Here is a 26,857-nt window from a genome sequence, read left to right as displayed (position 1 = left end):
TCAGGGAGAGGGCTGTGCTTGTGATGCTGGCTGGCTTGGAGCTTGCTTCTTCCGTGCCACAGCAGTGCGCAAAGCCTGAAGAATCATGTTCTCGTTGTTCATGATGTTGTAATTGGTCAGCTTCAGGAGCTTGTTGAAATCTTCTGCTTTCAGTGAGACCTCCCTCGTTGAGTATGGGGAGGAGAAACTGGAGATGTCAACCTTGCCCTGTTCCATTTCAGAAGCACTGCGTGCCATGCCTGTCAAGGGCCAAAAAGGAAGGTGTTTTATAGTCACAAGGAATTACAGTACTCTGATACTCTATACCAAGAATGTGGATGCAATTGCTATGAAGACAAGTGCAGTACTATGATCTCCAAAATACAAACATCAGAACAAAGTCTATTGGAGTAAAAAAAAAAAAAAAGAAAGAAATTGTGTGACTAAACATTATTGCATTGCAACCAGCACCTTCTACTGGCCAGCTCCTGGCACAGCATTTTATGTGGTCACAAGCTCTCAAGTATTTTCCTGTGGATTCTTGAGTAGAATACATAGCAAAAGTAAAAGGAATAAAGAGACATATAGGACAGGAGAAAGCAGAATATTAGTAGCCTTGGAAATCATCATAAAACTAAAGCCTGCCTCTCAAGTACTAGCCCAAAAGGACACAGTGATTGTATTAGTTTATGTACTATTGCTTTGATTTTCCAGCATATACACCCAACACCATTAAACAGTCCAGATAGAAAACACAGGGCGTTCCATAGAACCATTTTATACTGCACAGGCAATTCTCCCTTGGATCTGACTGTCATAAAAATGCATAATCTGAAAAGCATGCTTTGTTCTATATGCTAAAGTAAACCTTTGGAGATCACAAGAAGCAACCAGTTCCCATTCCTCTACCTGAGGAACACATCTCTTCTTTCACTGAATTGCACCAAGACTTTGTCTAAAATTATGCACAAGATTGCACCTGATTTTGCAAACGGTTTGTGTCATCCCATTTTGCAATGTATTCACTAGCAGGAACGAGCAAACTAACAAGGGATTTTTGTTTGGGGGTGAGAAAAAAAAAACCAAAACACCCAGAGATTGAGAAAGTTCATTGCATCGATAAAATTAGCTTGGTGCTATTAACTTACCAGGTGCTACATATCTTTGGAAGGTGTCATTCACTAATGGAAAATAAAGCAGCAAAGGAGCTCCTGGGGTGTCTGCACCATCAAACATGTAGCATTCTTTCATGTTCTTCTCATCATCCTTCAGCCCAATGTTGGGAAATGGAATTCCCTGCTCCGAGAAGTATCTGCAAGTCTGCTTCAGGGGCTGGTCATGGCCCAACAGCAGCAGTATAAGGAATGGAAAAGATATTCGAGGTCAGGATGCTGCCAAAGACCAGTAATTCATCCCAAGTTGCACAAAAGAGAGTGATATTGCTGGACAGCCAGCAATAACACAAGCACCTGCAGACCCAGGGATTGTTTTCATCTTGCCTGAGGAACTATTTGCAAAATGTCTTACAGGAAAATACCTAATATCAAAATGGTAAACAGGGTTTAATTATGCACCAAAGCATGTCTCTAAAATGGAAATACTATCTAAGAACAGAACAGGTTAGTTCAAAGCATCTCATAGAGCATCATTAATTAAATGAGAACTAAGTCAGAAAGATGTAGAATTAAAAGAAACCTTAATTTGTGGTCCAAGACAGTAAGATTCAGTCACATTATCTCTTTATATGGTAGGGTAAGTTGCAAGTTAACCTCGACAGGCTTTTTGCAGGGTTTTGAGACCAACTTGCCCATTTCTGTAACTTTCCATTTTAAAAATAACATGAGATTTCAAGCTGGCATATTTTAGACCACAAAATACAGCAATCAAAACATTCATCAGAAAGCTCATTTGTGATGACTGGCTTTGTTAAATTATCTAACAAAACACTCCAGTACCACCTTTGTTTGTTTGAATTATTTCTAAAAGACTTCAGGGTAGAAGAAAGTGCAAGTTATGACATGTGGTCTTTTTCAGCTGCAGTAGAGAGGTAAATATTTTTCATGTGGCACCACAGTGTAAGAGCAACATTAAAGTATCTTCCACTTGAAAAAAGATGATGGAATCTTAAGCATTGAACTTCGTGTCTTCTGCAAAAACAGCAAATGCATTTAATATCTTGCTTCAAGCTCACTATTCAAGCTGAAAAACTGTTATTTATTTTGAAAGATAAAAAGAAGAAATTCTTCTGCTAGAGAAAGGCCAATGGAGAGCCACAAGGATGATTAGGGGACTTGGGCATCTACCCTATGAAGAAAGACTGAGAGACCTGGGGCTGTTTAGTCTTGAGAAGAGAAGACTGAGAGGGGATCTGATCAAAGTCTACAAAAATCTGAGGGCTGGGTGCCAAACAGATGGTGCCAATCTCTTTTCAGTGGTACACAGTAATAAGACAAGAAACAATGGATACAAACTTGAACACAGAAAGCTTCACCTCAACATGAGAAACTTCTTTACAGTGAGGATGACAGAGTACTGGAACAGGCTGTGCAGGGGGGTTGTGGAATCTCCTTCTCTGGAGACTTTCAAAACCCACCTGGATGCATTCCTGTGCAGACTACTCTAAGTGATTCTGGTTTTGGCAGGGGTGTTGGACTTGATGATCTCTCAGGTCCCTTCCAACCTCTAACACTCTGTGATTCTGTGTTTCTCTTACTAGGTTATATCACATATTAAAATAAAAAGAGAAAATCTTATATGCTTAACGAAAATGTGGATTAAATTTAGCATTTTTTACCACAGACAAAGTTTTCCTGGCTGTATTTGTGCTGTTAAATGCTATATATATAGTTGTAACTGAAGTTGCAGCTCAACTTTCATAGCTTTGCTGTGCTACTGTATTTCACTGGTGAAGCACTTAGAACTATTCCAAAAAGTAGTTTGAGGAAAACAGGGGCATTTTTCTCTCTGGGAATTTTCATTCCTCTTCTAAGTTTTGGAAACATCGTGCTACTAAATTCCACCAAGTTCTGTGTTTTACAGACACCTGCCTGACAGTTGTGGAAAGTAAAGGAATCAGTAAACAAAGTTTTGAGACTTCTCACCAAGGTTTGTGATCCACCAGTGTAATTTAAGTGTATGATGACGTCCACTTTCCGCTCTGGTCTCAGAAGGGGTGGGCAGCTGGTTTCAAAGAAGAAAGCTGCATCCACCAACTCCAGGTGCTCCGAGTTGTTTCTCAGGTCATTAGGAGAGCTGTCTAGCAAAGTGTCTAAAACAGTAAGAGATTCAGAGATATTTATCAAAGGAAGAAAGCAATCTGTCAAGAGAGAAAGCAAAAGGAAGGTGTCTCTCCCATTCAGGGTTTTCCCTTTGCTTTAGAATTGCGTGTGGTGATCTTAAAGCTCCCTTCATGTTTTGCTGGTGTGTTCAAACCCACAAACTGCACCATATAGGCAGAATATGCAAAGCCCCAGCCCAGTGATGGGATGGAGCAAACCAAAAACTGAACTTTTGTGTTACTGGAAGTGAAATATGTGAGGAGCTACTTCATTCTCCATCCTTACCTGTCAGCAACAGCTAATCACAAAACTCACTAAATTCTCTTCAGGACATACAAACACCCCTCACTGATTCCCAGCTGCTGTGCCAATGACCAGAGAGGCAGGAGTGCTGTCCTCACCTTTCCATCTTGTGAAATGCTCCTGCTGGATGTACTCGTTGTGCATCTGGAAGCCCCTGAGGAAGTTGTGGTACTTGGAGACAGCTGGGCGGTCAGTCAGGATATCCCTGAGAGCGGTGGAGAGGCCGCTCGTAGGAGTGAACATGCATGTAGCCATCTCATAGGGCTTCTCAGGCAAGTCTGGCTGCTCCTCTAGAGATACATAGCATAAATGGCATGCAACTGAATTATAGCCACAGTTAAGAGGAGGCTAGGTACAAATAGGAGAAGAATTCACAGACTCTTCTGTACCAATAGCAGTTGTGTTCACAGCTCTCAGCATTGTGTTCTTTTTCCTTATGGTCTGCTGAGCGTTATGGTTAATTTCTTGACAAAAATATAAACTTACTTTTGTTTTTCTAAACCTTGTTTGGCAACATCTGGCCAAAGGAATGTTTTTCTCATAAAGCATCTTTATTTCACTTTTCCAACCAAACAAAACCCAGAAAATCATTTTGCTTGTACATTTAGACATGTTCGAAATCCATCAGGACATGATCCTGTGCAACCTGCTCCAGGTGAATCTGCTTTAGCAGGAGGGTTGGACTTGATGAATCACTCTAGAGGTCTTTTCCAACCCACCTGGTGGCATGGTTTAGTAGTCATGAGGCCTTGGGTGACAGGCTGGACTTTGATGATCCTTGAGGTCTTTTCCAACCTTATTGACTCTGTCATTCTGTCATTCTGTGAGTATTTTCAAGGAATGGCCTTGTCAGCTCACATAACAGAGCTGCACTACTCTGACTTCCCTCAACCTCTATTAAATATTTCACTTCAGATGTTGAGTGAGGGCTGTACTGTGCAGGACAAATAGATATTGGAAAGGAAACACTCAGGCTTCTCTCTGACCAACAAATAGTTGACAGGAGGTTTTGACAGCAGTTTGTCTTTCCAGGCCTTTCAAAACATAAGGTGGATGTCAGGACCACCTTATCTATCTATCCCTATCTCATTTGTGTTAAAGTCTGATGATGCCTTTTCTGCTAATAACAATCTCACTATTTAAGCAAAGCACTGACTAATAAGTAAAATCAAATAATTTGGTTCTCCTGGTGCCTTCCAAACCCCAAGGCTGGGAGCAGCAAGATGACAGAAAAACTCAGAAAATGAGGAACACGAATGCAGTTACCCTAGCAGTGAGGTCTGGAGGAGGGAAGCCAGAGTGAAAATGTGCTTAAGATTCACCTATTTCAGTGACTTTGTCTTGGGTCCACCTGTGCCAGAAGTCCTCTGAATTGTCAGCTGCATGCCAGGCATCCAAGAGGTTTTTGGAGAAGATGCTACTCCACATTCCTAGGAAGTGGGGAGAGGTATAATATAATAAGCAGTGCTGAGGTAAACACAAGGAAGTTCTTTGAAAAACTCTCTTCTGATACTTCCACAGCTCTTCTTCAACTTTGTCATATTTCTAGCCAGTTTTGCTTAAGTCCAGAAAAGTATTTCAGAGGTAGAGCTAACTCAGAATGAAAACATTTTAGAAGAAATTTCAAGGTCTTTTCCCTTCTGTCATGCTTTACCTAGAACTTCTTTTTCTTTTTTAGAAATTTTACATTGTCGTTTTCCTATTTTCATTTCGTTTTTCCTTTGATAAAGAAATATTTTTCAGCCAGCTCCTTCCCTGACTCCCCCCTTTCTTGCCCTGCTTATTTCTTCTCAACATTTCCCTCAACTTCAACAAAGTCTCACTGAGAGACTATGGAAAATTGCAATGCTTCAAATGAAAACTATGGGAAATCGCAATGCTTCAAAAGCAGTCCTGAGGGTAGGTAACAACTTAGTTGAAGGTTTAGTTTCATTTTATCTTAGTCCAGCTGATAAAACCACCTTTGCTAGCAAGGGCAGTTGAGTGAGTCTCAGGAGGCATACTGAATTCCAGGTGACTGACACAGCACCTCTACAGTCACACACAGAACAGGTTTCTGGGAACTAATTTCCACAATCACTAGCATTTGTATTAAAATTTTGTCACCCTCCCCAGGCTTGTGAGTCACCTTGCATGAAGCAGATCCGGGACTCAGGAAGCTTCTTCATCAGGCGACCCATGAAGAACTCGCTGCCAAAATCCTCGGCACGAATGAAGGCGCCGTACTTGAGGAAGCCCACCTCGTAAGGTGTGAACTCCACCCACTCTGCCAACACACAGACCAACAAGCTTAGCTCTGCTTCTACAAACTGTCAGGCTGCCAGGTGTGGAATAAACCTGCCAGGTGTCAGCCTTCACAGGCAAGCTGGCTAAGCACATGCCCTGAGCAGAGCCTGCTGACAGCCACCACTGTACTTGCTACCACACTCTCTATGGGTTTGTGAAAGAGCAACTCCATGGCTAAGGGAAAATGTAAATTGTTCTTTCTTTTTATCTAGCAAGGGAGAAGTTTTCTCGTGAAAGGTAGACCAGAACATGGATTGACTTCAGTTGCTATATTGCCTTTAGCCAACCACGATAAACAGGCATTAAGCAAACTCACAGCTTTTGTGAATCACTTCAGGAATTCATAGCATTTCTGACACAGTGTCACAGATCTATGCTGTGTTATTAGTCTGAAGTTAATGTCTGAATATTACTCTTAGATGCCAGGAGATGATACAGAATACTGAACTGTTGCTGTCTATCCTGTGGCTGCCCAGTTACACTTTACATCTCTGAACAGGACTTCTCCTGGCTTGAAGTGAGAATTTAAACTAATTCATTATTATTTAGTTTCCCCACTCTCTGTGTGTCCAGCCTGTCATGCCCCATGTGTCCTTCCCTCCTCCCACCTCCCCTCTCCCAGATAAAAAGTCTTTCCCAGAACTGAAACATTACCTCTAAAATCTTTAGTGGCAACTTTGTCCTTGACATTAAGAGCAAGGTAGATGGGCAGTGGGTTCTGACCCTGATTCACTGCGTGGCGTTGATCAGAAAGTTTGTGGTGGCATTTCTGCATTAGGGAAAAAGAAAGAAAAAACAACAACAAAAAAACCCCAATCAGTTCCTTAAAGATGTCAGTTTATGAAGTCTGAATATGGGCTATAGTTTCTTGAATTTCCTCCTAAATTCATGTTCATGTGTGAATAACAGCGTGCAAGAAAGTCATGGGAACAGAAATAGATGTTGTTACGATAACTAGCCACATTCTACATTCAGTATACAACATCAGTTATGAGTTGCTTTACATGCTATTCTAACCTTGGACTGGTAAATGTAAGCGGAAAAAATAGGGCAGATTAGGGTAAGCTAGATGTTATCACACACTTTATCTGTTAAGCATATGAGTTCTTCAAGGCAGCATGTTAATGACCCTTCTAGTCAATTTTTAATTTTTTTTTTTTAATTTTGAAAGTTAACATCCACAGAGGAGAAATCCTTGAGCAGTCCAATACTCAAAATTTATACTTTAAGTGAAGACTGAGTCTATTTCAGCCAAATTAAATTCTTGCAAATTTTGCTATGCAGCACTGAGGCCAGAAATTCAGTGTAAAATGTGATATGAAATGAGAGTATTTCATTGCATTTGTTTCACCTAGATAAAATATAAACCAAATTTACAAGATTTAAAACATCAAACAGCTTTTTCTCCAGCTGTCATCAGTCTTCTGGTTCACGTGGAAAGTTTTGCCTGTGTCATTACAACAAAATTAGGAATGGGAGGTCCTGAGAGATCAAATGCAAAGTAGCTGAAAGGAACCTGCAAAAATCACAGTTCCTGTAGCTGTCTCAGGAGATCTGGATCTATACACTTTCTCAGCACTAAATCTCAAAGTGCATAACAACATATGGTGTACACCTGCAGTGCACTCAAGCCGTGACTGCAGCTTGTGTAAGTACTGCAGCAGTGAAGACATAAAAGCATGGGGCCATAAAAAACCAACCAAACTAAACACTTAAGAACCTCAAAAAATATGGGACAGCTACAACATTAATTATCATGCTAGTACCAGAGCTAATCTGAGCATTTCTATATTCAGTCACAATTTAGGCTCCAATGTAGACATCTGCTACATCTCCAAGATACTTAATAAGTGGTGTTCTGCCTACACAGCAAACACAGTTTTATCACCCAGGTGTCTCTTCCCAGGTATTTAATTTCTTGTAATGGTCATAAAGATCAAGTCGTCAACTTTATGAAAAGAAAGATGTATAGACTTTACCCCATCATTTAACATGGATTCAATCATGAGCCCCCACAGATCAATAAAAGATGTTTTATGTCCTGCTTGGGTCCTCTGGCTCAGCTCTCTGTAATAGTTCCTCAGACTTCTCAAGCAAAAAGCCCCCATCTTGCACTTGGCTGCTTGCTTCCGAGCTTCAATAATTATTTCACCAAGATCTTTACGTGACCAGTCAGCATCTTCATACAGTTTAGTCATTGTCCTGCAAGCAGGAAACATGATGGAAAGCAGAAAGAAGTGATGCTTCTGAACATCTGATGCTTCAGATGCTTCTGAAAGTCAGAGGATGTGCTTTGCAGGGCTATGAGCACTTACTCTTTTATCTTTTGGTTATTCTTCTCCTCGAGCTTACTTTAATCAGAAATGCAAGCCTAAGACAATCAGTCAAAAATCACTTGTTCTGGGATCCCACACAGGCAGCTACATCATCTGTCTATGCTGTTTCTTTCCAATGGTGAATAACCATAAATGTTCATTTGCATAAGATTTAGGATTTCTGCATTTCCAGTAAAGTCTCTTTACTGGTTAGGGGCAAGTTTCTTTAGTGATACCAAAATGTGATGCACAAGAGCCCTTTCGCAGGTGACCCTGGCATTCCTAGACTTAAAATGTAAGCAAAATAGAACCCTTTTACCCATGTAGAGATACAAAACCATGCAAAGCATGGGCTTTGCTTAACACAAGATCCAAACAACGTCATCCAAATGACTCCTCACCATGTTGTGCCAGATGAGCCACTGATGTACGAAACACAGTCCAGAACACGCAGCTTTTGAAGTCCCAAAATGCTGCCATACATGGCAGTGAGTGCTCTTATCCCACATCCTGCTGTGGTCACAGCCACTATGGGCACCTGTTCAACACAAAAGTGTAAAGTGGAAAAGTGATATTAAGGCACAGCCATGACAAAGTATGACAGACATACAAAAATAATATCCGGACACAAGTAAAATATAACAATTATCAATAAAGCAACATTGCTCTATGAGTTGTGATTGATATATGTTCCTGTACCTCCCTGCAGGCTATGCTACAAGATCTTTGCAATTCAGGAAGGATTTTTAAGAATCATGGACCAAACTCATTGTTTTGAGCCTCCTTCAAATAATTCACTTGAAAGTCAAATGGAAATGGAGACTTTGCTAATGAAATCATAGAATGGTCTGGGTTGGAAGCGACCTCCAAAGGTCACCTAGTCCAACTCGCTCTGCAGTCAGCAGGGGCATCCTCAACTAGATCAGGTTGCCCAGAGCCCTGTCGAGCCTCACCTGGAATATCTCCAGGGATAGAGCCCCAACTACCTCCCTGGGCAACGTGTTCCAGTGTTCCACTACCCTCACGGTAAAGAACTTATTCCTAACATCCAATCTAAATCTACTTTTCTCTAGTTTGAAACTCTTACACCTCACTACAGGCCTTTGTAAACATCTGGACAGACAGTTGACCTCTCCAGCTGTGATCACCATGGCTGCAAACATGAGGAGGAGCTGCTGACAGAGGTCTTCACTCCCCATCTGGATAGCAGTGAGAAATCACTTCTCATCTGCAGGCACGAGGGAAACAAATGAGAAAAACCACCTAGCAGTGCCTTTCCTGATTACCTCGTGCTCTTGCAGATCTTCCTCCAGATGAAGAACTTCCTTCAGAGCAGCAGCAACCACCTTTCTCCTGTTTTGCAGGAAATTCTGTTCATCAGCACACAGGTCAAACCCCAGGCGGGCGTCTAGGTTTCTTGGCCTGAAACACAGACCCTGAGTCCTGCGACCAGGGCACAAACATTATTACATTATTGCTTGCCATGATCAACTCTGGTTATGTTTGTGTGTGTTTACAGACCTGTTTGTGGACAATATAGCATAACAAATGAGAAAGAGCATCACCACAGACAGACCTCTGCTAATTGCTGTAGCTGCTAACAAGAACGCAAATGGGAAGGCAGAGCAGAACATGACGTAGTGTCCTGCTATGCTAACAAAGCTCCTACAACACACTTCTGGGTTTATTTTCTTGTATAATTAACTTTCCAAGTCACAGTAGTGCCTGCCATATGTACTTGTAATGAGGTAACTGCTGCCAACAGGCACTGCAGTTGATCAGGAAAACAGCTACCAGGCTTTGGTGTGATTTCATTTGTACAATACAGAAATATGATTTCTGTGTGGAGGTGCTCTCTCCATCTGTGGGCATAATAGTGCTCACAAATCAAAATCTACTTACTGAGATGCACTAATAGCTTGCAAACTTGGAGGGAAAGGGGCCCATGATTTAATTCTCCATCACTGAAAAAGGAGAACCTGGTAAACAAAAGACTGCAGCCTGAAGATGAGAACACCTCTGCTTACAACTGAGCCTGCATGGATCCCTGCTGATTTCAAACGAGCTACGCATAGGTGCAAACACCTCTCAGTGAGAGGATCAGATCTTCCTGGAGACTCACTTACCACTCCTTTGACGTTGTGTACAGGTCAATTGTCCTGTCCTGAAAACCACAATACAAACAGTGTAAGCATGCTCAGGTCATTCATCCGTGCCTTCCTCCCCCACTCCATCTACAGGCTGTTTCTTTATCTTTGCAGGCAGTCTGGGTTGTGTGAAAGACAATGGCCTCCAGTCTGTGCTCACTAGAGGTAGGCCACTCACACAAGCCAGGTGGGCAGCTCAGGGCCCTTCATCTTTTCATAGCTGAACACTTAGTTTAACCTTTGTTTTCTGGGAATGTCACTGAAAGCTGGGCATCTGAGCAACAGGCATAGGGATGTTTTCTGGTTTATCTTTTGCTTCAGGTTCGCCCTTTGCAAACGTCCTGATTGTCATATCCACAACTGTTAGCTCCCATACCATGTAGATGAACACATTAGATATGTCCTGAGGAAATGAGTTTAAACTCAGAACAGGGTTGAATGGCATACCTGGAACTATGTGCAGAACAAAAGGAACAAAATAAATATTGCATAGGTGCAGAGTGACTGTCATTCAAACCTTATGCTGTAGCACACATGTCTGATGGGAGCTGAATCACTGAACTGTAAGATTCATCACCCACCAAACTGAATGTGTGTTTGGCTGGTTTGTGTTAAGAAAGGCTTGTTCTCACCTCTGCTATTGTTATCTTCTCCTGTATAGGAAGGGAGTTCAGAGCTAGAGTCACAGACTCATTCATATTCCTTTCATTTTGACTTGATATAGACTGGAAAAGAGAGTAAAAAAGCACAAAAGTTAGCTATTATACAAAAATTGGGGTAAGGAATGAGATAAAAGCACTCTCCTGTGCCTCACATATGTCCACTTCCCAGTTCCCTGCATACACAGACCTGTTAGATCTGTTAGAGGGTAGGAGGGCTCTGCAGAGGGACCTTGACAGGCTGGATAGATGGGCAGAGTCTAATGGCATGAGATTGAACAAGTCTAAGTGCTGGGTTCTACACATCAGCCACAACAACCCCATGCAGCACTACAGGCTGGGGTCGGAGAGGCTGGAGAGCAGCCTGGAAGAAAGGGACCTGGGGGTACTGGTTGACAGTAGGCTGAACATGAGCCAGCAGTGTGCCCAGGTGGCCAAGAAGGCCAATGGCATCCTGGCCTGCATCAGGAATAGTGTGGCCAGCAGGAGCAGGGAGGTCATTCTGCCCTTGTACTCAGCACTGGCTAGACCACACCTTGAGTATTGTGACCAGTTCTGGGCCCCTCAGTTCAAGCAAGATGTTGAGTTGCTCAAACATGTCCAGAGAAGGACAACAAAGCTGGTGAGGGTTCTGGAGCACAAGCCCTGTGAGGAGCAGCTGAGGGAGCTGGAGTTGCTTAGCCTGGAGAAAAGGAGGCTCAGGGGAGACCTTATTGCTGCCTACAACTACCTGAAGGTGGTTGTACCAGGTGCAGGTTGGTCTCTTCTTCCAGGCAACCAGCAACAGAACAAGAGGACACAGTCTCAAGCTGCACAGGGGAAAGTTTAGGCTTGACCTTAGAAAGAAGTTCTTCACAGAAAGAGAGACTTCCCATTGGAACGGGCTGCCCAGGGAGCTGGTGGGGTCAATATCACTTGAGGTGTTTAAGAAAGGAATGGATGAGGCACTTAGTTCTATGCTCTAGTTGATTAGTTAGGGTTGGGTGATCAGTTGGAGTTGATGATCTTGGAGGTCTCTTCCAATCTGGCTGATCCTGTGATTCTGTGACCTACACACATGCTCAGCACTCAGAGGTTCCCCAGAAAACGCAGAGCAAAGAGCCAGCTACACGTTAGGGGTGACCACGTACCCTGCTGAGCCGCCTCCGCCGTGGCAGAGACACGGTGAGCGCCGACTGATTGTACTTGATGTAGTGGAACCTGGCTGGGGAGGTCGGGCAAAGGCAGGAGCTCAGCGTGTGGGTCTTGGTTCCTTCATATGACCCGTCCACAGTCAGTGCAAACTTTCTCTCTGAAGCAAAGGAGTTTCAAACTTAAGTTCTTCCAAAAAATGTGGGGAACTTGTTTGTACAATAATAGAATACACAGCTTTCTTAAGCAATTGCTTTTTTGTACCCAAATTGTAGGATAAATAAATAGACTCACTTGTCTGAGCCTTTGACTTTCAGCTTTAGAGCTCATGTGCAGAATATGTCATATAGTAACTGTTCCTATAGTACCACAGCACTGTGATTGCTGAGACTACCACTCTGTTTGTGACATGATTCACAGCTGGTAACAGGTTGGGGGTAAAAAAGCACTCTCTCCTGAAAGTCTGAAATTTTCCAAGTACGACAGTGATAAGATAGTTTGTATTACAAAAATATTATTCTGGTGCATAAGGTAATTTGAGATTTTCAGACTTCTGGGAGAAACTTCTTTAGTTTTTTAGCAGAAGACATTTCAGAATCAGTAAAATCTCGGTCCTACTATCATGTTCTCCTTTACTTCAACCTGTAATATTCCTTTTGAAATAATTTCTAGCACTTACAAAAAATAATGTCTGGGTTTGGACCTTCATTTAATAAGTCCCAGATATGTCTCTTCAAGTAACTGATAAAAGATCTTTATACAGAATGAAGCCAGCCTTGGTTCAGGGGAAAATATACTCCGTAAATCAAAAGTATGTAATCAGCCTTCAGAAGAGTTATCCCACTCAAACATTTTCAGCTACATCTAGCAAACTTCTTTGCTGTGACAACTGAGCTCAGCTGGATCAACCACATGCTTAAGCAGTTTGCTGGACTGGGGACATCAGAGATGTCAGAGTGAGAAGTTTCAAAAGCTGCATAGGAGATACACAGGTCCACAAGCATGAATTCGACATGGTAGAGAAGCAGTTTACAATGTGCAACAGTTTACACATGTGGAATTATATTGTGTGCCTTGTGTTCCACCCAGCAGCATGTTTTTTACATTATACCTAAAGAAATTTTAAGAAGTTAAATGATAAAAGAGGCCCAGTCCTCATTCTGCCCATTTTCTTTATCTCTGCATCTAGAAACAGCAGGAGTTAGCTCCAGTTTAGGACTCAAAAAAAAAAAAAATCCCTGCACAAATACTTGGGAAAATTATCAGTGTCTGACAAGATGCTATCATAGAGTATTTTGTGGTAAAGCCAGACCACATACTCCTCACACCACACTCTGTAATAATCAGTGCATTTTTGACCAACTGCAACCCCCTCTCCGCAGGCCACTGGCACCACTGAGATTTTGCATAGCAGCTTAAATAATTTCAGAACATTCAAGTGTGAAACACTGAGCACTTTTGCCATTGAGTGGCATCCAGATTTGCTCTGTACATCAGTGAAAGGCTCACCCGTACTGTCCTTCTTCAGCCTCCCACCATTCACCTGCACCTCCAAACAGGAAACTTCACGGGACTGCAAGAAACAACCAGGAAAATAAAAATAGCTGCTTGCTGTCAGCAGTACTCTGCCCCAGCTGGTGTCTCAGGCATGTGTGGGGTCTCGGGCTGTGCCCCTCGAGGGAGAAAAGGTGCCAGCCTGTAATGTCCCTCCCAGGTCTAGGGAGATGGCTTCCACGTGGGAAATAACAGATTGAGTAGAGAGAAGGAAAGAGAAGCAATCTGCTTACTCCCTTCTGGAGAAGCAGCCCCACAAGAGCCTGATGGAGGATCAGCCACAGGGGAAGTCTGCCTGGGCCCAGCTTGGTTTGCGCAGAGGTGAGTGCTGGTGGCAGCTCACAGCTTTCCCAGCTTCAGCCTCTCCCAGCATGAGTCACTAGTGGGGACTGTGTGGGAAAGCCAACACCAAGACCAGCTTTAGCCTGCCTCTCAGCCCATGCCCTTGTGCCATCACATGGAGCAACTTCCTGGTACCTTTAACACCAGCTTCGCAATAACCATCGCTATGTAGCAGGGAGAGCATTTATGAAATAAAAATTACCACTAAAACTCCATTAGTAACAATGTTTTCAGGAGGATCTGGGCTGAAAGACAAACAGAAAACAATAGATTCAAAACCAGCACTGTTCTGTTTGGTTGGTTTTAAAAAAACTTTTCTTTAATTATTATTTCATTATTTTTATCATTGAAAGTCCATCTTTGGACAGGCAGCAGGAGCAAACAGCATCAGAAATGCTGTTTGGACATTCAGTCCAATTTGCCCTTCACAGGCTTGAGTTTGAACTTTATACTATTTATTACTGGATGGAGGAGCTCCTTACTGGATCAGGCAGGATTGTTTTCTGACCACTGAAGCAAAGCTAAACAGGGATGTACTTCACACTGTTTTTACTTTACACTAAATTACACTATTGCCCCATATTGCTCAGTTCAGAAGTGAGGAATCAGTGCTGAAAAGATGCTGAATTCATCCAACACGCCGTAACAACAACAACAACAACAAAAGACAAAATGTTACTATTTACCTTAAAAATCAACAGCAGTGCTAGGACTGATTTACATGCTCATTCTCTCCATTAACTGTTCAGTCAGCATAGAAACACAGTTAAAAAAAACTTTTTAATCTATTCCCATAACTCAGACAAATTCCAAGCATCATTTTCTCACATTCTTATGAAAAAGCAAAGCATCTGGGATGTCACAATAAGGAGCAAGAGGGATTTGAACCTTAAAACTTCCTCTTGTGAGAAAAGCCCCTTGCAGCCTGGTGAGCAGCAGCCATCAGGGACATCTCTGTGCTCCCATCAGCATCTGTGCCAGATTCTCTGTGTGTCTGGATGTTTGGTGTAGATGGATGCACATCATGCCCTGTGATGCACCCTGTCTCTGTTAAATGCTTTATACAAGCATTTCCCAAACACCCAACATTCCCCCTCTGTGTTATTCTGATTCACTGTTGGGGGGCTGCAAGCCTACACTGATGTTTTGTGTCAGTAACATTTTGTCTCTGGCTTACATGTCTATTGGACCTTACACACCTGCTTTCCATTGTGAATTCAACTTCTAGCTCCTCCTTTCCCTGCAAAAGAAAATGAATGCAGTCACTGCAGTCTGGTTCTCCTGTGAAGAGAGATACCTACAGGAATCTGTTTTTCAGGGGACTCTATAAGGCAGTGCCCATCTTTTGTTACTGCACATGCAACAGATTTGATTTTCTTCATATCCTATCCACTATACTTCTAGTGTCATATTCTTGTAACATCATATCCATTATTTTAGCAGACTCCTGCTTTAGACCTTGCAGGCCAAATGCCATTCATGCTGCAGGGCCTCTTGGTGGCTGCTCCCATTTTCTCCAACCATAGAGTCACATCTTGTTGTTTCACAGGCCACCTGAAATTCCCCTTTTCCCTCCTCTCCCACAAACTTTCAAAGCTCCCCACTGATCCTCAGCATGAGTGAGGCTGGATTTCTCTGGTGCAAGCAAATCATCCTGCCCCTATCTCAACCCTCATCCACAGGCTGTGCAGATGAGCCTAGTGTCATGTTAATATGGTGGAACACTTAGGCATATAAAGTCCAGGGTGTTCTGGAGGATGTACTTGGTTTTGGTGGAGTTTGCATGCATTGTTGTATGCTCAGTGCTCATCTTTGCCTTTTGTAATTTCCTCACCCTGGTCTTAGCTTTCTCCCTCACAGGTTTTTGGTGCAGTTCCCTTTACATTGTCAGTCTCTAGTATGAGCAGTAAGGAAAAGGCAGCATGGAAACCCAGTCAGTCCAAAAGAGTTATCGAATCAGTAAAGTATTTCTAGGCCTAAACACTGCCCTTAAAGCTTCAGTATAAAGTTGTCCCAGCCTTATGAAACCAAGACCTGCTAGAAAACTCACTTAGGAGAATTGGATCTGCAGCTTACAACTGCAGATCAGTATTTTTACGTTAGCAGAACATAATGCACAGTTTGGAACCACCAGCTCAAGGTCCAAAGGGACACCCAAAACCACTGGGATAAACTGCCAATAATTTGACATTCCACCAATTAGCCAATCAAGTCCAACAACGCTCAGTCTCTCTGTAGAAGCATCACCCAAAATCTACAGAAGCAACACTGGGTATCAACCTCTGAAAGAGATGGACATAATCAAACAGCTAAATGATCAGTGAGGAAGGCTTATATGTGATGGGACTTGTGAGAGAAAAGATGAGATAACCACATTCTCACCTGATCATATCTCCTTATTTCCCCCCTTGAAATTTATTCATACCTGTGGATTCAGCTGGAAACTCAGCTGAATGTTTTCTCCAAGCTGGATTTTGGAAACATCAAAGAACACAGTGAGGAGATGGTCATCTTCAGTTACTCTGTCCTCATCACAAACTTTCAGCTCCAGAATATTCTGAAATCAAAAACACACACAAAACAAAATTATAGATTGTGTAACATTCGTCAGACGCCACAGGTACTTTGGTTTAGCTAAAGGAATTTGGTAAAGAAGCTTAAGAATAAAAGTAAAGACAAAAGTAAAATAGAAAATTTGCAGTTGCACTCTACAGACAATTGACTATCCAGGTCTTGTCCAGCCATTGAAAGCTGAAGCCCTCAAATGAGAGGGTGTGAATATTTAGCAGGTGAGCTCAGAGAGATCCCTGGTGTAGAAGGGCTACAGAGTAAGTCTGCTCTCTGTTGGGAATATCTGCTGTTCCTACCTTAACCTGGCTCTGAATGGTGAAGTGGAAGGTTTCGTTCCATGTCGGGTTCTTGCTGTTCTGGACTGTCTTAGTGCGGAACTGCTGCACTGAAGCTGTTGGCAGACTGAGGCTCACATAGCAGTCTGACTGGGTCACTGTTGAAGACAGGGAAGGTATAAAACCAAGAGACCAATGAAACACATCTAATACCCTGTAAGGTGTTGCACAACATGAATTTTTAAGCTCTGTACACAGGAAAACACAGAGAACACAGACCCATAGAGCTAGTGCTGGACAACCAGCTTGCTCTACCCTTTCTGGAAGCCTCTCAGTTGGCTCTTCTTGAGAACTACTTCTTTTAATTGCTAGAAAAACTCAAGAAACATTCAAAACATGCAGTTACATTGCATTCCTATGACAAGGCATACATAGCCAGACTACCCATCTATATAGGACTTCAAAGGTTTTAACACTGATGAGCCACCCATATGCACAGGGCCAGGCACACACATGAGTGTCTCACAGGGCTTGGCACCACGGAAGGTTCAGCTGCCTGTCAGGAAGACAAAGCAGATAACATTAACAACTGTGATGGTCACTGCTGGACACACAGAGCCCAGTTCATACATGTTGGGCTTCCAAAGGTAGTCATGGGCATGTCTTAATGTTTCCATGGTAGCTCTAGCTACTCTTTGGAACGTCCTTTATTTTCTCCAGCACATCTGGATGCTAACACAATGGTGGGGACAGGATCTCATTGCACTGAACGTTCCCATGAAGGCTTCACCGCTGTCACAGAAGGCAGGTTTTCCACCAAGACACTTGATCTCAGTCTGCCTTCCTCCCTTTTGGAAAGCTGAAGAAGGGAACACACACACATACCATATTGCTCAAGAACAGATTTTTTTAAGAAAAAAAAAAATCAAGAGAAAGAATAACCTGTGGAGAAGATGAATTGCATTTAATCCTCTGGGAAGTGAATTAAAATGAGCACATGTAAGAAAAGTGTCGAAATGTTGAACATTCTAATGGTGTAACATTAGATTTGAGAAGCAGATGTCCTGAGGGAGAGTTTTTACTGGTAAAGTTGCATAAAAAACATTGCTTAATGTCACTATTTTCACCTGCATCTGTGTTCCTCAGTCAGAGAGGGACAAGGGTACTTGCAACACTTGATGGGCAGGTGAAAGCTTGTCTGTGCTTCCCAGCACAGAGCAAGGTGACGTGGCTTCTTTGCACAAGATTCCCTTGACTTAGCTTTGATGTTTCAATTAGAGGTCTATTTAGGTCCTAAAGGTCAGCTATGAATATTAGTATCTCCAGATGTAGGGAGGACAGCTTTAGTAGTTTCATTGTTCTTTCCCAGATGAAGAGGCCAGTTGTAAAATTTGGATTCCCACTTAAGCTCTGCTGTAGATGAAAGACATTCAGGAGCAAAGCCTCAGTATGAAACAGTGGTCAGCAGCCATCTGCAGTGCTTGCACCATCAACAAGCACTTTTGTTCTGAGGTCAGAATAATCTGCCTGCAAATATGTCTTGTCATAGTTCTTAAGAAATAAAAGGCAAACGTGAATCATGAGATGGACAATCCTGTGGACCCACACTCAGAAGTCATAGATGATCACCCTACAGAACAAGATCTGTTAGTTATGGACAGCAACCCACACAAGTGCCAAAGATAGCATGGGGCGATTGCACGTACATGCCAATCCCATCATTAACATTATATTTCTTCTATTTGTAACACCACCTACTCAAGCATTCCTGTCATCACACAGCAGACATCTTCATCTGACTAAACTTAGTCTTGTCCCACTTAGTGTTATCTGCAGACCTGGGAAACACAGAAAAATTTGTCTTGGCCCTTTAATCACACTCTATGTAGAGCTGAAAAATCAACAAAACCAGCTTTTATTTAATTCTGCTGATTCTCTTGAGATTTAAGTCATCTTTGTTTGAGTAACTGAACAAGAAAACCCAAGCAAATGAACAAACAAACAAAGACACTGACTGATGAGGGTGGTTGTGGTATATACCAGGAATTTTTTTTTTTTTTAATCAAAACACACAGGAACCACCTGAGCTTCTATCAGTCCTAATTACTCCAAAATTTCTGTGTGTATACAGGAAATTTCCGTGTGAAAATCCTGGGTTTGGCTTTCAGGAAGTCCAGATTGTTATCAGCACAGATTGCCATTAACTCTCGCCCCTATTAGGAGATCAGGAGGACCCAAGTCCATAAATTTGTGAACAATCCAAAGTTTATTTCATTGACACTTCCCAAACAGCAATACATGTTCTGACTAGGTCTGTTTGTGAAGAACAATGTATCAGTTGAAAAGTCCACTATTTTTTTTTTCTTTTCTGCAAGTCCTCACTGTCTGCTACTGCACTGTATGATACACCTTTAACAAATAACTACTCATCAAACAGCAGAGGTCTGGCTTCTCATTTCACATCCCTGACTTTCTCTGAGGGGCTTCTGACACAGCTGTTAAACAAACAGCTCCCTCTTCCCATCTGCAAAATGTGTTTGATGATGCCCTTTGTACTTCAGGGGTGTTCTCTTGTTCATGAAGTATTTTCCAGGTGTTATAGGACAGGCACTTACAACACCCAGGAACCTCTTTTACACGTCTCAGACACCTCAGGCCTGCATTCTGCCTGACCTTCTAGAGGCACAAGCAGAGAAGAGAACTGGAACTGCACAGCATAGCCTGTGCCCAAGCTGGTCTGCCACAGCACGATATCCTATTGCCTTGTGCCTTGCACCTCTTCACGAGGCTGCCATTGACAGCCACATGCAAGCCAATCATCATTACCCTGGCAGGGAAGCCTAGCACCACCTAACCATGGCGACCACACTCGCACATGGTACACGCAGCAGAGCTTCACAGCAGCCACCTGCTGTGTCCCTCCCCGGCACCACCACACGTGAGCAGCCAGCAAACCTGCTTGAGGTGGCAGCTGTGGTATCACTGTGGGGCAATATCCTACCAAAAGCAGGTGTGGCAGCAGGTGTTTATGAAAGCATAGTCTCTTCCCCCAGTTATTACACTAGTTGCTAATTATCTTCCAGGCTAATAGCAAGACCAGATTTTAATTGTGCTCTACTATTAGAAAACATTACAGGAACATGACCCATGCTGAAAAACACCGTCGTCCCAGCACCATGCTGCATCCCAAATGGTATGGCACCAGCTGTTCTGACTTGGGCTAAATTCCCATCCACCTCATAGCTCAAATTAAAATAGAGCTAAGCCAAAAAAAATTTAAAGTAATTCTGCATCCCTTTTTGATGCTAACAGACACAAGCTCCAGCCCACCCGTAACCTGGGCAGAGACCTGGGCATCCTCCTCCTCTTGGCCAGCCTTTTAGTGCTCACATTGAGGCTGTTTATAGGGGCTAGATTTTTGCATGACTGTTAAGGTGTAGTTTTTCTTATTGTGCTAAAAGGATCTGAACGAAGAATGTGGTCTCAAACTTTGTCTGCCCAGATCATCTCCTTGATCATGGCTCCCTACATTTGGACACACCCATGTCATGAAATATGAACTCTCACCACACTGTGAAGCAGAGAAGAGACCTGGCTGAGAGTGGGTAGGCAAGTAGGCACTGCTGTTTTCTAGACTGCAGAACAATAGGTAGTTTAGATCATTGGAACTTCTTACCTTCTTTTTTAAATAGGAATGTGGGTTACTTCTGTGGAAGTTAACATCTTCCTTTTCAGGTCCCTTCAAAGTCAGACTATCAAAATTCATTCACTCTTGGGAGACCAGGTCCTGCTTCCAAGGAGCATTCAGCAATAATCTCCTAATAGCTAAACTTCAATAAAAAGCTTTCACATTTATCTCACCCAGCTCCTCACACTGGATGGAGCATTCTACAAGTATTCCTACGGCAGTATCACTAGCCTCACTTAAACCCCTCCTTAAAACACACCTTTGCTGAGATGTTGCTAAATAACCTTATTTTCCCCCCGTTTTTCTCCCTTGTGGGGCTTTATCAGTCCATATCCCCTCATTGTATTAACAAGATTTCAAGCAGCACCTAGAACAATAAGCTGTTGGTGTATAATTGCCACTGCCTAAACCATGAAGTAAGTAATAAATAACAATGAAACAATCACAGCAGTGCAAGAACAAAAGAGGAAGCTCCAGGGAGACCTTATAGTGACCTTCCAGTACCTGAAGGGGGCCTGCAAGAAGGATGGAGAGAGACTGTTTGCAAAGGCTTGCAGTGATAGGATGAGGGGCAATGGCTTCAAACTAGAAAAGAACACATTTAGATTGGATATTAGGAACAGGTTCTTTACTATGAGGGCAGTGGAACACTGGAACAGGTTGCCCAGGAAGGTGGTTGGGGCCCCAACTCTGGAGATATGCAAGGTGAGGCTCAACAGGGCTCTGGACAACCTGATGTAGTTAAAGATGCCCCTGCTTACCACAGAAGAGGTGGGACTAGATGACCTTTGAAGGTCTCTTGCAACCCAGACCATTCTATGATTCTGTGAAAACACTGGAGCAAGACTGCAGATTCCTGCAGTAAGTCTCACAAGGGACCATAGTTCCTCAAACAATTATCTCATGGACGGTATTTTTATTCACAGTCTCAAGAGCCTTTCCATGGATTGATCTTTCATGTGGCAGAACAGCTACTGCAATGCCATAAAACATGGGTTTAGATAAAAAAATTTAAAACATACTTAACAATTTTATAAAATATTGTATCCAAAAGTATATAAGTTTTATATTTAAAAAGTTCCAAACTTGGAAGTTTCCAAAATTAACAAGCCTAATTTAAAGAAAGAAATAATATTCCATAAAACTTGCCCAAAAATACAATTGTCTTACTAAGAAAATGCTGAAGGATATTTTTAACTCTACAGTAGTTAACACCCACTTAGACCAAGGGCCACAACAAGGGTCCACTAAGGGGTCTTGGATGTTTTCAGGGAACAGGGAATGGTGGCTTAAAATTAGTCATCTCAGTGTCCCCATCCAGCTGCCTATTTTTAGTTTACAGAACACTCTATTTTGTTTTCTTTTCCATTTGTTAATTCCATTTGATTATTTCATTTCTCTACAGTACCTTTTTCTTTATTCTCTTTTTCTCTTTTCCATTGGTCTTCTGGGGATGGACATCCGTGCCAGAGAATAATATGCCTCACGTTTAGTGGGCGAAGTGTATAAAAGAGAAGCATCATAAAATGCTCTCTCACCCATCACAACTGAAGACTTAGAGACTTCCTAAGCCAGCCTTCACTGGGTTTTTCTTCTATGAACTTGTCCAGTCCCCATCTGAAGCCAACAGAAATTTTTGGCATCTGTGATCTCCTTCAGTGGAGAGCTCCCAAGCTCTCCCAGTTCTGGAGCTGTAGTGGTTGACCAAGGATTGTGAGAGGCTGATCTTGAAATTTGAAAATCTGTGCAGAGAAAGCTGTGTTTTTAAGGGTGGGTTGGACTGGTGCACATCCAAGTCTCACTCCATTAGGGAATTGGGCTGCAGATGGGACACACACCCAAATCTGGGAACTGGCAAGTGTTCACAGGTCCAGGAATATCAAGAGCCCCAACGAGCCTGATGGGAACATGGGTGTGCTCAGTGGGAAGGGGGAATGTGGAGAACGCAAACAAGGCACTAAATTCACAGGTGGCATCAATGATAACAGCTATGCCTCAATACACATGTATGGAAATTAATGTTATCATTTACACACTTGCTGGATCAGTGGGAATAAGAGAAAGAACAGTCCAGGGTTCATTAAAAAAGATTCAGGGTTTAAAAAGCAACATGGAACAATTTAAATTAGCTAAAAAAAAAAAACCTATCTCATGCACTGAACATCCATTAAAGGTCTTATCTATTCTGTAGGAGATGTTAGTGTGGTTTTGAGCCTGTTGTTACGGATTAATTTTGTCATCTCCATTACTTGAAAAACAGAACACATCAATAATTAAACTAACCCACAGCACCAGGTTGGGAGAACTTCTAAACCCCAGATGAATATTAAATAGGGTGATTCAAACAGTTCACAGAAACCTAGTGCAAGAAGGGATCTTGAGAGGAGAAAAGAATAAAATGGGATTCACTTTGGAAACAGAAGGATGGCTGCCATTGCCAAGATAGAAGCGGCTGATTTAAAATGTTAAAAATCTGTAAGATGACTGAAAAAGAGTTGCTACTTATCACCTCATTCTATTTAGAAATGCTTATAGGAAAAGGAAAGTGCTAAAAACAGATGTGGGAAAAAGAAGAAAGAGGAAAACATAATCAGTGTTAGGAAAATGGTACTGTAAAGAACTCTGTTGCGGGTGATGGAGGTCCACATGCTTCTGGTTTTCCTAAGGCAGCATCAAGCTAATTTCTAAGGAACTGTAAAGATGACTGAAAAAACTTAACAATATCCCCCCATGCCCCAGTTTTACACACAAACCAGCAAAGTTTTGTACAAGTGGCACATCTTTTTATACTAAGCCTCCCATTTTACTGCTCGTCAGTGAAAGTCACGTGCAGTTAGCAACAAGCTTTCTGATAATCACAACTGACAAATCTATGCTCAGCAAAACCAAATGTTGCTCTAATTCAGCAGCTGTTAAACAAAGCCCAGTTCAACAACATGCATAAGCAAGGCAGTGCCATAACTGGCATGATTTGGTTTTTCTACAGCAGTACCCACTAAGCAACACATTCACCTTTTTCATGTACTGTTTTTGTTTAGTTTGTGCATATTTTTTCCCCTCAATGTTTTGACTAATACTACTGTTTCAGACATGATAGCTTGGTGGTGAATGTCTCATTCTATTTTGCAGGCAACATCCAGCAAATATTTCACAGCAAAGGGCAAAACAGCCTCAACTTGGAAAGCCCATGTGGATTTATCAGTGTCCAAATCCTGTGTCACACTTCAAAAGCACCTTTGCCATTCAAGCTCCTTTAAGAAGCTTCTCAGGCTGCTAGAATGTGTCTAGGACTGGGAAACAGAAATGCCTAAGCATTTCAATACCTCTCCTTTGCTCTAGAAACTTTCTAGTATTGGGAAGGACAGCATCAAAACTTAGGAAACTCCCTTCAGGATAAAAGTAGTTTCAAGACAAAAAGAAAAAGCATTGATCTAGATGAGAAAAGGGTGGAGAGGAAGTTTGGTGAGCTCTTGATGTTGAAGATGGTTTAATAGAAGAAGATTATGTGAGGAGGTATTTAAGGGCTGTAGTTTTCCTCACATCTTTCTTTCAGCTGAGAATGCACGTTTGTACCCTTGAACAGGTTTTAGCTGTAGCATGGGATTTCTCTCCAGACATCAACTGAGCTTCAAACCTCCTTTCTGCATTTTAGAATTAGTCCAGTGGGAAGGTTCATAGATTCTTCTTCCCCAACAAAACAGCATCTTACTTCTCTTCATTAAAAATCTTCTTCATATTCATTTGGTCTCTAGAGAAACTATAGTAGAACTCAAAACAAATAATTTTGGAAGGGCTCAAATAAATGCCTTGTCTTGTATCATTTTCATTGAACAAATTAGTTTGGTCTGGTTCCTACAGAAACTTCCTGTATTTAGACCTTCTTATTTGTATAAATGAATGAATGAATGAATGCAAGACAATCAGCCATCTCTTCAGACTGGAGATAATTGTCATCCACACCTTGTATTCTAGTGTTTTGCAGTTCAGGTATTTATGGAGCATTAATAAACTTCTACATATCTATGATTGCAGGACATTTTGTAAAAATAATGAAGAGCAGAGAACATAAACACTGTGAGCCCTCAAATAAGTTTTGAAACATGGCTGTTCCTCTAGCTGAATCAAATTTGACAGCCCATGAGAGATGCCAAGTATGCAGTCCTGAGCCCATGTAAAATATTCTATGGTAAGCCTAAGGATGCACCTGGTGGACACTAGCAAAGAAGGAATCACAGAAAGAAGTGTCCCATCTAAACTTCTTATGGCAGGCTTCCTTGTGAATAAAATCCTTTCTTTGCAGATTCCAATGTGAAACATTTTATGCATTCTGTGCAATCATCTTCTGAACTATAACCAGAGCCTAGACTTCAGCATTATGCTGGCAAAGATAAAAGAATAAATAACACCCTCTAACTGTGTTACCTTATCTTCAGCATACCACAGTCACACATCTTCTCTCTCTCTCTCCTTTTATAAATACTCTGTAGTGTTTGTGACACTTGATTGTATTCCAAGTAGTTCTACATGCCTGTGGATGCTCCAGGGGCCCAGCAGATACTCACACAAGTCTGCTTTCCTGGCATTTTTCATCCGTATGATTTTTACGGTGAGCAAGTTGCATGGAGATGGTTCTGTCTGTTGAGCAACATACAAAATGCGTGAGATGAGCATGCAGAGAGGAAGAACAGAAGCACAGTCAGAGACAGCACTGAATTAAGCATTTCAATTCCAACCATCCAAAACATTTCTGAGCTGAGGGTCTTCCTTGCACATTGTCTTCTCCTTCTTCCCAGAAGGTTTTCAGTGAGGTTTGTACATTCTTATCACAGACTGAATCTCTGATGTCCTCCATTTTCCATCACGAGGAAACTTGTGGTAGCCCTCAGCTTGGTGTGTCTGACACAACCCAGTCACAGAGAAACACATGATAGGGAGCCCTGCTGCATTACTAATAGTGCTGACACACATCTTGGCCTTTGCAAATTCAAAGGATGTCATCTATATCCACTACATTTCACAACGTGCAGCAGACAATCTAGCAGGGCAGGAACTAGTAACGATATCATGGTGTAACAACACTGCTCATCAGCTGCTTTATAGCTATAAACTCCATTGCTAAGTCTGACATACTCCCAAAAAGGCAGAATGAAAGCAACAACTCTGTAATTATTTCCCTCTGAAAAACTGTGCTCATCCAATCTTCCTTTAAGCAATTTCACAGGAAAGTACCAATGGAAATCATGAAAAAACTCCTGACATTATCAAAAGAAATTTAATAAACCTACCAGGAAACTGATTTGATTTTGTCATCCTCTCTCATTCTAAGCAAGGATCAGACATACATAGTACTTGATCAAAAGTATGGGGCCTGCAGGTGAGGTACTTTTTTCCCTAGATAATTGCCTTTTCTTTTATCGAGCACATTTACTGCTCTAAATGAAACACAAATGGACAAAAACACAAACGAAAAAAGCAACCACAAAGAAACCACCAAAAGCAACCAATAAATCACCAAAAACCTTGAAATTATTGAAAAAAAAATGCCAAAACCCCAGCAAAACCAAAAAGAAACATCCACAAACAAAAATAAAACCAAAAATAGCTCAACTAAACAACAAGAAGACCAAAAATGAAAGCTTAAAACTATGCAGTGATGCAAAAAACACAGAAAAGGCAGTTCATGCACACTACCTGTAGAGCAGGGAATATCACTGCTACAACTTCATAGATCAGTATATAACAATGTGTCACCATTCATTCCCTTAGGACCAAAAACCTCACCAATTTCAGAGAGAGCTATGTTTAACACCTCACCTAATATTAGTTTCCATGCACTCATTGACATTGGTGATACCTCCTTATTCTTCCTCAGTGGGATGTTTTGTCTAGTCTAGTCAAGTAAAGAACAACAGCAAAGTCCAAAAGTATTCTTTTTTTTTTTTTTTAATTGGGGATTATCAGAATAGTTAAATTATTGCAATATTAAAATCCTTTCATTCCTGAAGGCCAAAGCACAAAGCAGGCACTAAGCAGTCACTAAGCAGGCAGCAACCCTGCTTTGCTCTCAACCATGGTGTTAAAGAAGAAATCTCAGAGCTGAAGATATGGAATGACTTTTCTTGCAGCAGGTCCCCTCTGCCACCAAGGAGCTGCCTGCACAGCTCCTCACAGAACTTTCTCTTTCCTTTTCTTACCTGGCTCTTACTGTAGAACAGCCCCATTGTGATGTTTTCCACGTCCAAGCCAGGTACAAGATATAGCAGTGGATGGTTATGAAAAAGTCTCAATCAGGCAGGTTCTCGTGCTTTAAGCTGCCAGGAGCAGGCAGG

General features: G+C 42.0%; 1 protein-coding gene across 1 annotated transcript; it reads right to left on the bottom strand.

Annotated features, from left to right (window-relative positions):
- LOC128981444 (cytosolic phospholipase A2 epsilon-like) lies at positions 1 to 26,749 on the bottom strand. The gene is made up of 20 exons (XM_054400232.1): positions 26,723 to 26,749; positions 25,091 to 25,163; positions 16,862 to 16,998; positions 16,420 to 16,551; positions 15,194 to 15,234; positions 14,197 to 14,239; positions 13,608 to 13,671; positions 12,098 to 12,258; positions 10,941 to 11,033; positions 10,288 to 10,325; positions 9,448 to 9,604; positions 8,563 to 8,699; positions 7,826 to 8,048; positions 6,501 to 6,615; positions 5,689 to 5,826; positions 4,883 to 4,990; positions 3,659 to 3,850; positions 3,081 to 3,247; positions 1,128 to 1,311; positions 1 to 239 (listed from the first exon to the last, which is right to left on the bottom strand). The coding sequence occupies exons 1-20, from the start codon at positions 26,747 to 26,749 to the stop codon at positions 1 to 3; spliced, it is 2,469 nt and encodes an 822-aa protein (XP_054256207.1).
- Positions 26,750 to 26,857: the final 108 nt, after the last annotated feature.

This window comes from Indicator indicator, chromosome 4, assembly GCF_027791375.1.
Source record: "Indicator indicator isolate 239-I01 chromosome 4, UM_Iind_1.1, whole genome shotgun sequence".
Classification (NCBI taxonomy): domain Eukaryota; kingdom Metazoa; phylum Chordata; class Aves; order Piciformes; family Indicatoridae; genus Indicator; species Indicator indicator.
The sequence above is the reverse complement of the archived record's forward strand: the minus strand, read 5'-3'. Positions and strand labels throughout refer to the sequence as shown.

Coding starts and splice junctions, on each gene's coding strand:
- LOC128981444 (XM_054400232.1), bottom strand. CDS start 26,749: ATGGGGCTGTTCTACAGTAAGAGCCAG. Junction 14,240..15,193: donor GAATTCACAATGGAAAGCAG/GTGTGTAAGGTC, acceptor TTTGTCTTTCAG/CCCAGATCCTCCTGAAAACA. Junction 8,700..9,447: donor AAGATCTGCAAGAGCACGAG/GTAATCAGGAAA, acceptor TGTGTTGAACAG/GTGCCCATAGTGGCTGTGAC.